Source organism: Microtus oregoni, unplaced genomic scaffold, assembly GCF_018167655.1.
Source record: "Microtus oregoni isolate MIOR12 unplaced genomic scaffold, Mior012 000152F_ref0000281, whole genome shotgun sequence".
NCBI lineage: Eukaryota > Metazoa > Chordata > Mammalia > Rodentia > Cricetidae > Microtus > Microtus oregoni.
Genome location: NW_024544803.1, coordinates 560,148 through 573,523, shown reverse-complemented (window position 1 = coordinate 573,523; position 13,376 = coordinate 560,148). Strand labels below are relative to the sequence as shown.

Genomic DNA, 13,376 nt, shown 5'->3' with positions numbered 1-13,376 from the left:
GGTCAGAACTTCTCAACTGGTCAGTGGAGAAAATGAAGCAACGGAGGGGGACTGAACTGGAGGGAGATGGAGGACAAGGAAGGAGTACAAGTTGGGAGAAGGGGACAACTGAGGAGTCTGGTGCTGGCCGTAATCTTTTGAAGTGTCCGTAGTGAGAGTGTCCAGCTTGTACTGCCTGTCCACAGGCAACTGGGCAGGGTGGGCAAAGCAGAGCATCCCAAGCAGCATAGCTCAGCCAGAGCAGGAGACCAGGTAATAGGAGCATCTGGCCCTGGAGAGAAATCAGCTTCTCAAAGAAGGGGGCAGAAGCCGCTAAATCCACTGCTAATCATGCAATCTGTCCATGTAGGGTTCTGTGGCTTTAGAATTGATCAAGGCATAATCCTCACCGCCAGAGCCAGCAGTCTAGTCAGAAGACACAGATGTAAATTCATAAGAGGCAGAAGAGTGGTGAATGCTAATAACAGCGAGGGGGGGGGGGAGGTCACCGCTAGTGCCGGCACTGCTCTCGGGACATGGCAAGCCATGTCAGCTTTGGGGGTCCTTGTGACAGTGAAGAAGGTAGGTTATAGTACTACCCCCCAGTGTGCAAAGTGACAAACAGACACAGAGACCTCAAAGCAATAACCGCTATGCCAGAGTCCACTAGCAACTGGCAATATCAATTTTCGAACTCACAGTTCTAAATCCAGTGATTCTGTGATGTGCAAAAGCCAGCCTGCAGGGCCCCTTTTCAAGTGCTGGAATAAACTCCACAAAAAGTACCCCTCAGTTTGGGTACCATGGACCCTTGGAGAAGTTGAAGAAGCCTAACTATTCCTTCCTCTCAGAACGCACACACACACACACACACACACACACACACACACACACACACACACGGTAGCTCTTGAGTAGCCAGGCAAGTCTGGGACGAGACCCATTATATACCCAAGGATAACCCTGTTTCTACCACCCAAGAGCTGGGATTCCGTGCCCGTACTACCACACCTGGTGGATGTGGTGCTGGAGACTGAACCCCAAGCTTCGTATATTGGTAGGCCAAGCCCTCGATCAACTGAGCTACATCCACAGCCTTGAATAAAAATTATAAGCAAAAAAAAGCACAAAAAAGCAATAAATAAATAAATAAAAAATAAAGAAATTATAAGCATAGGACATAGAGAAGTACAAACGAGACCAAACATATTAAAATCTGGTTATTGAAATATTTTCAAATAGAAAATTCGAAAGGTTTTAGGCACTGATAAATATGAGTGCGTTTTTGAGCTCTCCACATCAATAGTAGTATGGGAAGAGAAGATCCCTGATTTACATTAAGGGAAATGTGCCAAGTGCTGCAGATGTAATTGGAGTTCGTTGTTGATATTCAATAACCGACTGAAACACTTCATTTCACTTGGAGTTAATACAGATGATATAGTTGTTTGGTTTTGCTTTTTTTTCATTCAAGGTCATGAGCCCCAGGTGTGTGAGGCTCCCCTAAGTCTGGTAGACTTGGGGAGATTAAATGAGATCAAGATTCTACAAAGAAAAGTAGAACAAAAGTGTGCAGCGCACAGACAACCTTCAGCTCAGAAGCCACATCTTCCCTTTTGTGTGTGTGCAGAGGCTCCTTCACTCATTCACCCCACTCTCCAACCAATAACAAAAGAAAAAACTCTTGTCCTTCAGGGGCCCAGCATGTAAAAGGACACCAAAAGCCACCTGCTCAGCAGCCTGCAGAAGGAGGGAAGGAGGCAGCCAAGGAGTAGGGAGTGGGGTGCCTGGAGAAGGCTACAGCTGAGGGGAGCTGAGTGGGGAGTGGGGTGCCTGGAGAAGGCCACAGCTGAAGGGAGCTGAGTGGGGAGTGGGGTGCCTGGAGAAGGCCACAGCTGAGGGAAGTTTAGAGAAACGAATACTGTCCAGGCCTGGGACTGGCAGGACGAAGGCCAATCTCAGCAGAAGCTGCAGCAATTGGAACACAAAGGATTCTGGTATGGCCAAACACTAGACTGCAAGGAAAGGGCCAAAACATGTGATAGGAGAAAAGTTAAGAGGCCAGGTTACAGGGGGTCTTTTTGTGCCCTGGGTATAATGGGGGCCACAGAAGGTTTCTAAATAGGAAGACACTTAAGAAGTGACTTTAGAATCAAGTCCAATGAAGTGTCAAGGTGAATGGAAAACCATCGGGAGCCAAATGTCACCACTGAAGAAGCAATGGACTTCAAGGCTGGACCCCAAAGAGCAGCTCTACAGATAGCAGGAACTGCTATAATTATTTTAATAATAGTTAGTATTAATCCTTTATTATACCTAACTTATAAATGAAAAGATCATCAAAGGAGAAAACATATTATGTACAAGGTTTGATGCTACCTGAAGCTGCAGGCACCCACTCCTTGGGTTCTACCCCTACAGTAAATAAGGGAGGGGTCCTACATGCTTATAGATTACCATGGAGGAGGAACGACCTTCTTAGCACAACTCAAAAGGCAGATGCCATGGAATTAAAGACAGGCAGCTTGTGCTAGAGAGATGGCTCAGAGGTTAAGAGCACTGAATGTTCTCTAAAAGGTACTGAGTTCAATTCCCAGCAACCACATGGTGGCTCACAACCACCCAAAATGAGATCTGATGCCCTCTTCTGTCGTGCAGACAAGCATATATTAAATAAAATAAATCTTTTTTTTTTTAAAAAAAGAAGACAGACAACTTAAAACCACATAGAAATTCTGCCTGATCAAAACCAAATACAAATAAAGTCAAATAAAATCAAAAGTCAAAAGACAACAAAGCTTGGCTCCGTATCTGCTATTCATATGTAAAGAGCTTTTGGGATTCAATGTATTTAATGACTGACAGAATAGAAAAACGAGCACATAGGAGAAACATGGAGTTCAGAGAAGGGGGAATCAAATACAATCCCAAACATAAAAGAAGAAACTGGGAGTGTGCCTTACTTAGTGTGTAATGTGTTGTCCTAGCATACATAAGGCCCTGGGCTCCATCCCAGCAAGGAGAAAAAAAGACTGTGAACTTGTTCCTAAAGTGCTCAGCTGTACTCGAACAAAAAGAAACTGAGAAGAAAATTGAACTGCTATACTAGTTTGCTTTCCTTTGGATTTTTTTCACCCACCAGATATGCAAAAATACAAAAGACTGGAAACACATTGTCTTGGTACATCTGTATGCAAACAACCCAAATGCACATCAGTCAATAAATTATGGTCCACTCTTGTAACCCCCATGTCCCTCTTCACAGGGAAGAGCCCTTTGTCAACCCACAGTCTCCCATTCAAATGCTGCATCTGCCACAGACTAAGCATCTATTTCCTCATAAATAAGCAGAAGATAACAGGTATACCTCCCTAAAAGTGTTATTGTGACCAAGTGAGCTAAAGCTGGAAGGAATACCTGGCATTAGCTATGTTAGAGAAGGTACGATCATTCTTATTATACTATATTCTACCATCGAGATATGGAATTCTAGGCTGACATGGAAACAAAGGGCCTACCTGAAGCCATTCTCTAAGCTAAACCAAGGCAAGAGCCACACTAACAACAGCGACAGCAGACATACTGCTTTTGAGTATTTGTCTTAAGAAGGGGTAAAAATCATGTTTTCATTTCCTTGTATAGTTATCCCTTGATATCTAAGGGGATTGGTTCCAGGAACACACATAGATACCAAAATAAGCACTACTCCAGATGATTATACAAAACAGAACAGTGTTTGCACATAACATACACAAACCTTCCTCATAATTTAAATCATCTCTCGATCATTCACAATACCCGGTACTTTATAAACATTATATTAAACGTTGTTATACTATATTGTTTAGGGAACAATAATGAGAAAAAAGGCTGTACATGTTCAGTGCAGAAAATTAAAAAAAACTTTCAAATAAAGTTTGACTGAATCCAGGGATACGGAAAGAAACAGAACCCGGTCCCAGCAAGATGATTCAGTGGGTAAAGGTGCTTGCTGCCAACCCAAGGACCTGAGTTTCATCCTCAGATCCACTCCCCAGTTTAGTGGAAGGAAAGAGCCATATCCAGCAAGCTGTCCTCTGACCTCCACATGCGTGCTGTGACACACATGCACACACAGAAATAGAGAAGTAAATGCAACAGAACCCGTGGACACAGACGGTCAACTGTATGGAGGGAAACCACGGAAGGGTATGAAAAAACCCAAAGTAGCTGCTACCTCCATAGTGAGGGCAAGGAAACGTGGATGGAACAGGAGTAGAGAAAGGGCACTTTTAACATAACAATACCATAGGTTTTAGTATTTCCGCTCTTAAATTGTAAATTGTAAACTGTAAATTTTGTAAATGAACCTGAATCTGGAAACAAATTCAATGTGAAAAATGAGCCAGCATTCACAACCATCTGTAATGGGGTCTGGTGCCCTCTTCTGGCCTGTAGGCCTAGACACAGACAGGATATTGATTACATAATAAATTAATAAATATTTTTTTTTAAAAATGAGCCAGCATTATGCCCTTCTTAAAACGTTGACTGCTTCCCCTGTGTTGTATAAACAAAACCAACCTCTCATGGTTCACAGAGCCTTTTATTGTGACCCCACCTGCCTGGGCTCACTGTCACATGCCTCCTCCATCACTCTCACCCTTGCCACAAATATACACGACATTTTGTCCAGCCACAAGAAAGAGTTGACGGCTTCTACAGCTTCACGTGCCTGATAAACTCCCACTTACCCTTCCAATCTTCATTTAAGTGTTAAGGGACATTCTCTCTCCCCCAAGCCCCCAGACTGGGTCAGCTTGCTTTGTCCTATGCTCTCATGAACGAGTGCTCCCTTTCTTCCCAGTACTCATCTCCGTTTTACCCTATTTCTGTAACAGATTCATTTTTCTCTGGGCAGGGAGGCACAAAAGCTGAGTGTGACGAGATACTGTCTGCGGTTTGCACACTAGCGCACCCCAGTGGCCAGTGAGGAGACTTACTGGGAAAAGGCACTTAATATAGCATAGAGGAATGAATGAATGCGTAGGTGGGATCCTGGGGCGGGGATCTTCCTAGATTCTACCTTGAGTGACTTTATGATGCCACTGAGTAAAATCAGAAAAACAGACATGCTGGAGGGGAAGTGAGAAGCTAGGGAAGATGGTGGAATTACCAGGCAATACACAGGGCAGGGCACACTGCACAGCCCTGGGAAAAACATCAGAGTCTTGGTTCTGTAGAGAGTTGCTGGCTAGGTAAGGGGTGTTTCCAAGAGTGAACTTTGATTAGCATGACTCAAATATTGTACATCATATATGCTTGAGCATTATTCTGTATCCTATATACAAGTGGATTCAATCATTCTACCATGTGTGTGTTATTGTGGTGTGCCCTGTATGCATATACAACTACAATGTGGCAAGATACAATAAGAAAAAAACACAAACATTAACAACAACAAAGGGGAAAAACAAAGAGGAAATTTTGTCTAGGAAACCAAAGACAAAGAGTTGGGAAGAATGGAAGAGTCAGGCTGGAACAGGAAAAGAACATTAGGGCCAAGAATGGCCACATGACCTGTGATGATGCATTAGCACCATGGAAATGAGGAAGGAATGGGGTTCTCACTCAATACCCCACACCAGAGCTCTGGGAACAGAAACTTTGTGCTCATGCCAAAACTCTCAAGCATTCTTTCAGGAATATGTCCAGAGTCTCAAGGAGTCTAGAAACCAAAAACTATGGTTTCTTGCTTTATCAGGTACTTAGCATCTCATATCTCCAGATTCAAGCCTCCTCCTGAAGGGGTAGAGCCCAAGGCTAAGGACAAGAAACAACACTAGTCTTACTTTGACAGAAATTTAAAATTTTCTTCTTTGTGCTCACAATTCTCAAGTGAACAGTAGGTGGCAGCAAAGAGTCAGAAAAGAAGACAAATCCTGGGAACTGCTCTCCACTGTCCAGACAGAAGGGAGAGGACCTTCAAGTTTTACCAATTACTTAGGAGCTCTCACCCAGACCTGGAGTAAAAGGGACATATCCTTACAGTCTTGCCAGCTAAATCCTCACCAAGTTCAGGTGACAATGAGGTATTACCAAAGAGCAGACGGCCTCTTCTTATGGTGCTAGTTTGTATCTCCTGAGTTAGGACCCTCAGATAATAGCAGCACTTTCTCTAAGAACATACAATTGCCTTCCTGGAAACAGTAGAGAAACGAAGATGAGTTGGCATTTGGCAACAGCATTCTCTTTCCACACTCCTGTCTGAAGCACCTCCCACGCTGCGCTGCAATGCTCTACCTTCCCCAGGTTCCCCATTTGCAAATGCCTGACAAATGGGAGGTGTTCAACAAATCCACAGTGAGTAATTGAACTGAAGTGGAGGAGAAAGAACACACAAGGGACAGAACTCCCAGGCTGATGTGGTAAAGGCAAAGGGAAGAGATCTTTGACAGTGTGAGACACCTAGTGGCAACATTGGGTTAAACAGCCTCAAAGGACAGTCAGTCACCAAGTGTAAAGAACAAGGGAAGAAAAGACAAATCTGGATGACAAGAGGCAGCTGAGCCCCACCTTTCTTCAGGAGTACCAACTAGTGAGCACAAGACTCCAGGTGGCCAATTTAAAAGTAATAGAAATGGAATTTGCTGCCTGAGATGCAGTAGGAAACGGTTTGTCTCCCAGAAAACTCCCAGCAACCAGGAGAGACAGGCTCTGGTAATGAGTAGAAAAGAAAACCCTCCAGTTATAGAGGTTTTCAGGAAGCATAGAAGCCACAAGAACTGTCCTGGCCTCCTGTCCGTCCATCTAGCACAGCAGAGTCACTAGCACTTCGGGTCCCTTTGCAGTCTGTGATGGGGGAGTCTTCTGTTTGTGTTAATTTCATTGGTTAAATAAAGAGACTGCCCTGGCCCTTTAATAGGACAGAAAATTAGGTAGGCAGAATAAACAGAACAGAATGCTGGGAGAAAGAAGCTGAGTCAGTGAGTCGCCATGATTCTCCCACTCCAGGCAGACGCAGGTTAAGGTCATTCCTGGTAAGCCAGCTCGTGGGCTACAGACATTATTAGAACTGGGCTAGTCCAGGTGCGAGAGTTAGCCGAGAAGAGGCTAGATAGAATGGGCCAAGCAGTGTTTAAAAGAATACAGTTTCCATGTAATTATTTCGGGTATAAAGCTAGCTGTGCAGGCAGCCGGGTGTCCCCGCCGCTCTTACTACAAGTCTGTCTCTCCTATGTCAATGCCGTCTCCTGCTTGGCTAAAGAGACAGCTGTAATCCTTTCTCAGACATGATGGATGATACTTTCACTGCCACTCTCTTCAATCCCATAATTTCCTATTCTGTGAACATCTTCAATCCCCTAATATCCTATTCTTTTTTTTTTGAGTGAAAGCTCATGATTTTATTGTCTTCATAACAAGGTCAGCTTAGAACTGGATCACTTGGCCCTTTCTCTTCTTATCACCACCCAGTTCAAAATGCTTGCATCTCTTAATAGCCAGCATCCTCTTAGATCTGCAGTTGGGCTCCACACATTCCAGTCTCAGCACAATCTTCTTTGTAGTTTTTGCCTTTTTGCGGAAAGTAGGCTTAGTCTGCCCACCATAGCCACTCTGTTTCCTGTCGTAATGCCGCTTTCCCTGGGCATACAAAGAATCTTTGCCCTTCTTGTACTGGGTCACTTTGTGGGGTTGGTGTTTGCCACATTTCTTGCAGAATGTACGGCGGGTCTTAGGAACGTTCACCATGTTGGCGGGTGCGATATCGGCACAGAAAGAAAGAGGGAAAGCCCTAATATCCTATTCTTGTGCACGTCTTCAATACTATAATCTATTCTGTGCAGTCCTCAAGCCCAAAATCTCCTATTCTGTGCATGTCGTTAATCCCATAATCTCATACTGTGTGCACATCTTTAGTCCACTAATCTACTCATGCATGTCTTCAATCCCCTAATCTTCTATTCTGTGCACATCTTCAATCCCATACTCTCCTATTCTGTGCATGAATACAATCCCATAATTTCCTATTCTGTGTACGTTTTCAATCCAATAATCTCCTATTCTGTGTACAACTTCAATCCCCTGATTTCTTATTATGTACACATCTTGAATGCTATAATATACTAATCTGCACACATCTTCAGTCCCATAATCTCCTATTATGTGCATGTCTTCAATGTCCTAATCTATTCTGTGCATGTCTTCAATCCCCTATCTTCTATTCTGTGCATGTCTTCAATCCCATAATCTCCTATTCTGTGCATGTCTTCAATCCCCTAATCTCCTATTCCATGCACGTCTTCAATAACAATCTTTTATTGTGTGAACATCTTCAGTCCCCTAATCTATTCAGTGCATGTCTTGAATCACATACCTTCTATTATGTGCACATCATCAATCCCCTAATCTTTTATTCTATGCACGTCTTCAATCCCATAATCTCCTATTACGTACATGTCTTCAATTACTGAATCTCCTATTTTGTGCATGCTTTCAATCCCATAATCTCCTATTCCATGCATGTCTTCATTCTCTTAATCTCCTATTTTGCGCATGCTTTCAATCGCCTAATTTCCTATTCTGTGAATGACTTCAATCTCATAATCTTCTATTCTGTGCATGCCTTCAATCCCATAATCTCATTTTCTGTACACATCTTCAATCACATAATCTCGTATTCTCTGAACATCTTTAATCCAAGAAGATCCTATTCTGTGCAAGCCTTCAATCCCATAATCTCATATTCTTTGCAAGTCTTTAATCAAATAATTTCGTATTTTGTGCACATCTTCATTCTTCTAATCTTCTATTATGTGCACATTTTCATTGGCATAATCTCCTATTCTGTACAATTTTAATCCCATAACCTCCTATTCTGTGCATTCCTTCAATCCCCTAATCTATTCTGTGAACGTCTTCGATCCCATAATCTCCTATTCTGTGCACATCTTCAATCCCATAATCTCTTATACTGTGCATTTCTTCAATCACATAATCTCATGTTTTGTGCACACCTTCAATCTTCTAATCTCCTATTATGTGCACGTTTTGAACCCCATAATCTCCGATTCTGTGCTGTTTCAATCCCATAACCTATTACGTGCATGTCTTCAATCCCCATAATCTTTTCTGTGCACATCTTCAATCCCATAATCTCCTATTTTGTACAGTTATGAAGCCCATCATGTCCTATTCTGTGCATGTCTTCAATCCCCTAATCTCCTATTCTGTGCTCGTTTTCATTTAAATAATCTATTCTGTACTCGTCTTCCTTCTCCTACTTTATTCTGTGCAGCTTTCAATTCCCTAATTTCATATTCTGTCCACGTCTTCAATCTCAGAAACTCCTATTCTCTGTACGTATTCAATTTCATAATCTCCTTTTCCTGTCTTCAATTACCTAATCTCCTATTCTGTGCACATCTTCAATCCCCAAATCTCCTATTCTGTACAAGTCTTCAATCTTATAATCTCCTATTTTGTGCAGGATTTCAATCCCAAATCTATTCCTCTTCTGTACATGTCTTCATTCTACTAATCTTTAATACTGTGCATGCTTTCAATCCTCTAATTTCCTATTCTGTGAACGCATTCAATCGTTCACATAATCATATTCTGTGCATGTCTTCAATAGCACAATCTCCTATTCTGTGCAAGTATTCAATCCCATAATCTCCTATTCTGTGCATGTATACAATTCTCTTATCTATTCTGGGCAAGCCACCAATCCCCTAATCTCCTATTCTGTACACGTCTTCAATCCCATATTCTTTTATTGTGTGCACACTTCCAATCCCCTAATATATTTAGGGCATGTCTTGAATCACATTATCTTCTATTATGTGTACGTCATTAATCCCCTAATCTTCTACTTTGTATATGTCTTCAATCTCATATTCTTTTATTATGTGCACACTTCCAATCCCCTAATATATTTAGTGCATGTCTTGAATCACATTATCTTCTGTTATGTGTACGTCATTAATCCCCTAATATCCTATTCTGTGCACGTCTTCAATCATATAATCTCATATTTTGTGAACATCTCCAATCTTGTAATCTACTATTGTGGGCATGGTTTCAATCCTATAATCACTGATTCTGTGCAGTTTCAATACCGTAGCCTCCTATTATGTGCACATCTTCAATTCCATAATCTCCTATTCTGTGCACGTCTTCAATCCCATAATCTCCTATTGTATGAACGTCTTCAATCCCATACTCTCCTGTTCTGTGCATGTAACCTATCTGCTAATCTCCTATACTGTGCACTTTCAACCCATTATTTCCTATTATGTAGATGTCTTCAATTTCTCATTCCCTATTCTGTGAATGTTTTCAAACCCATACATTCCTACAATTCTGTGCATGTCTTCATTCTCCTAATCTCCTATTCTGTGCAAGCCTCCAGTCCCCATCTCCAATTACGTGCATATCTTCAATCACCTAATCTCCTATCCTGTGCACGGTTTCAATCCCATAATTTCCTCCTGTTCTGTACAAGTCCTCATTCCCATAATCTCCTATTCAGTGAAGGTATTCAATCCTCCAATCTATTTTGTGAACATCTTCAATCTCATTATCTCTTATTCTGTGCAAATCTTCAATCACATAATCTCGTATTTTATGCACACTTTCAATCTTCTAATCACCTGTTATGTGTACATTTTCAGTTCCAAAATCTCCTATTCTGTGCACGTCTTCAATCCATAATCTATTCTGTGCATGTTTTCAATCCCATAATCTTCTCCAATTCTGTGCACGTCTTCATTCTCCTAATCTTACTTTTTAAAGATTTATTTATTTATTATGTATACAACATTCCTTCCAAATATGCTTACATGCAAGAAGAGGGCACCAGATCTTATTATAGATGGTTGTGAGCCACCATGTGGTTGCTGGGAATTGAACTCAGAACCTCTGGAAAAGCAGTCAGTGCTCTTAACCTCTAAGCCATCTCTCCAGACCCTCCTAATCTTTTATACTGCGCACGTTTCAATCCCCTAATTTTCTATTCTGTACAAGAATGTAATTCCATAATCTACTATTCTGTGAGTGCCTTCAATTCCATAATCTCGTATTCTGTACACATTTTCAATCACATAATCTCGTATTGTGTGCACATCTTCAATCCCAGAAAATCCTATTCTGTGTACATCTTCAATCTCATAATCTCATATTCTTTGCATGTCTTTAATCAAATAATTCATATTTTATGCATATACTCAATCTTCTAATCTCCTATCCTGTGCATGTTTTCATTGCAATAATCTCCTATTCTGTGCAGTTTAGATCCCATAACCTCCTTTTCTGTGCACATCTTCATTCTAATCTCCTATACTGCGCACGCTTTCAATTTCCTAATTTCCTATTCTATGAATGCCTTCAAACCCATAATCGTATTCTGGATATGTCTTCAATCACATAATCTCGTATTCTGTACATGTCTTCGATCCCAGAAAATCCTAATCTGTACACATCTTGAATGCCATAATCTCATATTCTTTGCATGTCTTTAATCAAATAATCTCGTATTTTGTGCAGATTCTCAATCTTCTATTGTGTACATGTTTTCATTACCATAATCTCTTATTCTGTGCAATTTCAATCCCATAACCTCCTATTATGTGCATGTCTTCAATCCCCTAATCTCCTATTCTGTGCCCATTTCCAATCCCCTAATCTATTCTGTGCACATTTTTAATCCCATAACCTCCGATTCTGTGCAGTTCCAATCCCATAACCTCCTATAATGTGCATGTCTTCAATAACCTCATCTCCTATTCTGTGCATGTCTTCAATTCCAAAATCCCCTATTCTGTGCTCATTTTCAATTCCATAATCTCCTATTCTGTGTACTTCTTCAATCCTATAATCTCCTGTTCTGTGCACATCAATATCCTAATCTCGTATACTGTTCACTCTCAACCCATTATCTCCTGTTATATACATGTATTCAATATCTTAATCTCCTATTCTGAGCATGTTTTCAACCCCATAATCTACTACTATTCTGTGGGTGTCTTCATTCTCCTAATCTCCTAGTCTTCAAAACATCCTATTCTGTGCAATTTCAATCCCATAACCTCCTATTATGTGCACGTATACAATCCCCTAATCTTCTATTTGGTGCATGTCTTCAATCCCATATTCTACTCTGTGCACATCTTCGATCCATAATCTTCTATTCTGTGCATGTTTTCAATTCCATAATCTTCTCCTATTCTATGCATGTCTTCATTTTCCTCATCTTTTATACTGTGCGCACTTTTGATCCCATAATTTTCTATTATGTGCAGGAATTTAACTCCATTATTCATGGCTAGAATCCACTTATGAGTGAGTACATACCATATACATATTTTTGATCGTGGTTACCTCACTCAGGATAGTGTTTTCTATTTCCATCCATTTGCATGCAGAAATTCAAGATGTCATTGTTTTTTACTGCCGAGTAGTACTCTAAAGTGTATATGTGCCACACCTTCTTTATCCATTCTATTGAGGGGCACCTAGGTTGTTTTCAGGTTTTGGCTATTACAAATAGTGCTGCTATGAACATAGTTGAACAAATGTTTTTGTAGTATGATTGGGCATCTCTTGGGTATAATCCCAAGAGTGGAATTGCTGGGTCCTGAGGTAGGTTGACTCCCAGTTTCCTGAGAAACCTCCACACTAATTTCCGATGTGGTTGAACAAGTTTGCATTCCCACCAACAATGGATGAGTGTTCCTCTTACTCCACATCCTCTCCAGCATAGGCTATCATTGGTGTTTTTTATTTTAGCTATTCTGACAGGTGTAAGATGGTATCTCAGAGTTGTTTTGATTTGCATTTCCCTGATCGCTAAGGAGGGTGAGCATGACCTTAAGTGTCTTTTAGCCATTTGAACTTCTGTTGAGAATTCTCTGTTCAATTCAGTACCATTCTAGCCATAAATAAAGGGCATGGAGCCTATAATTCGTGATTCTAGAGAAGCTAAATAAGAAGGTGAACCCAAAGAATAATATATAGTTATTCTCCTGGATATTGGAAGTGGACAAGATGGCAGGTCAGGGGTTGGGAGCATGGGGGTGGGGGTGGGGTGGGGATAAGGAGAGATGGGAGGAAAGAAGGGAGAAGGGGAGGATGGGGAGAGTTTGAGAGAATGCGATGGTTGAAATGGAGGAGGGTAGGATGAGGGAGCAGAGAAGTAGACATCTAAATTAAGGGAGCCATTTTAAGGTTGGCAAGAGACTTGACACTGGAGGGGTCCCCTGGTGTCCAAGGAGATGTCCCCAGCTTGTTCCTTGGGCATCAGAGGAGAGGGTGCCTGAACTGGCCTTATCCTATAGCCACACTGATGAATATCTTGCATATCACCATAGAACATTCATCTGGCGATGGATGGAGATAGAGACAGAGACCCACATTGG

The 13,376-nt window shown here is 41.4% G+C and overlaps 2 protein-coding genes across 2 annotated transcripts in view; both read right to left on the bottom strand.

The window, feature by feature from the left end:
* The window catches only part of LOC121444993 (transmembrane protein 164-like), a 115,783-nt gene that overhangs the window by 26,587 nt on the left and 75,820 nt on the right, over nucleotides 1-13,376 (bottom strand). The window lies entirely within an intron of this gene.
* On the bottom strand, nucleotides 7,337-7,744 carry LOC121444992 (60S ribosomal protein L36a-like). Its single transcript, XM_041646958.1, has one exon. The coding sequence runs from the start codon at nucleotides 7,708-7,710 to the stop codon at nucleotides 7,390-7,392; it is 321 nt and encodes a 106-aa protein (XP_041502892.1). The 5' UTR covers nucleotides 7,711-7,744; the 3' UTR covers nucleotides 7,337-7,389.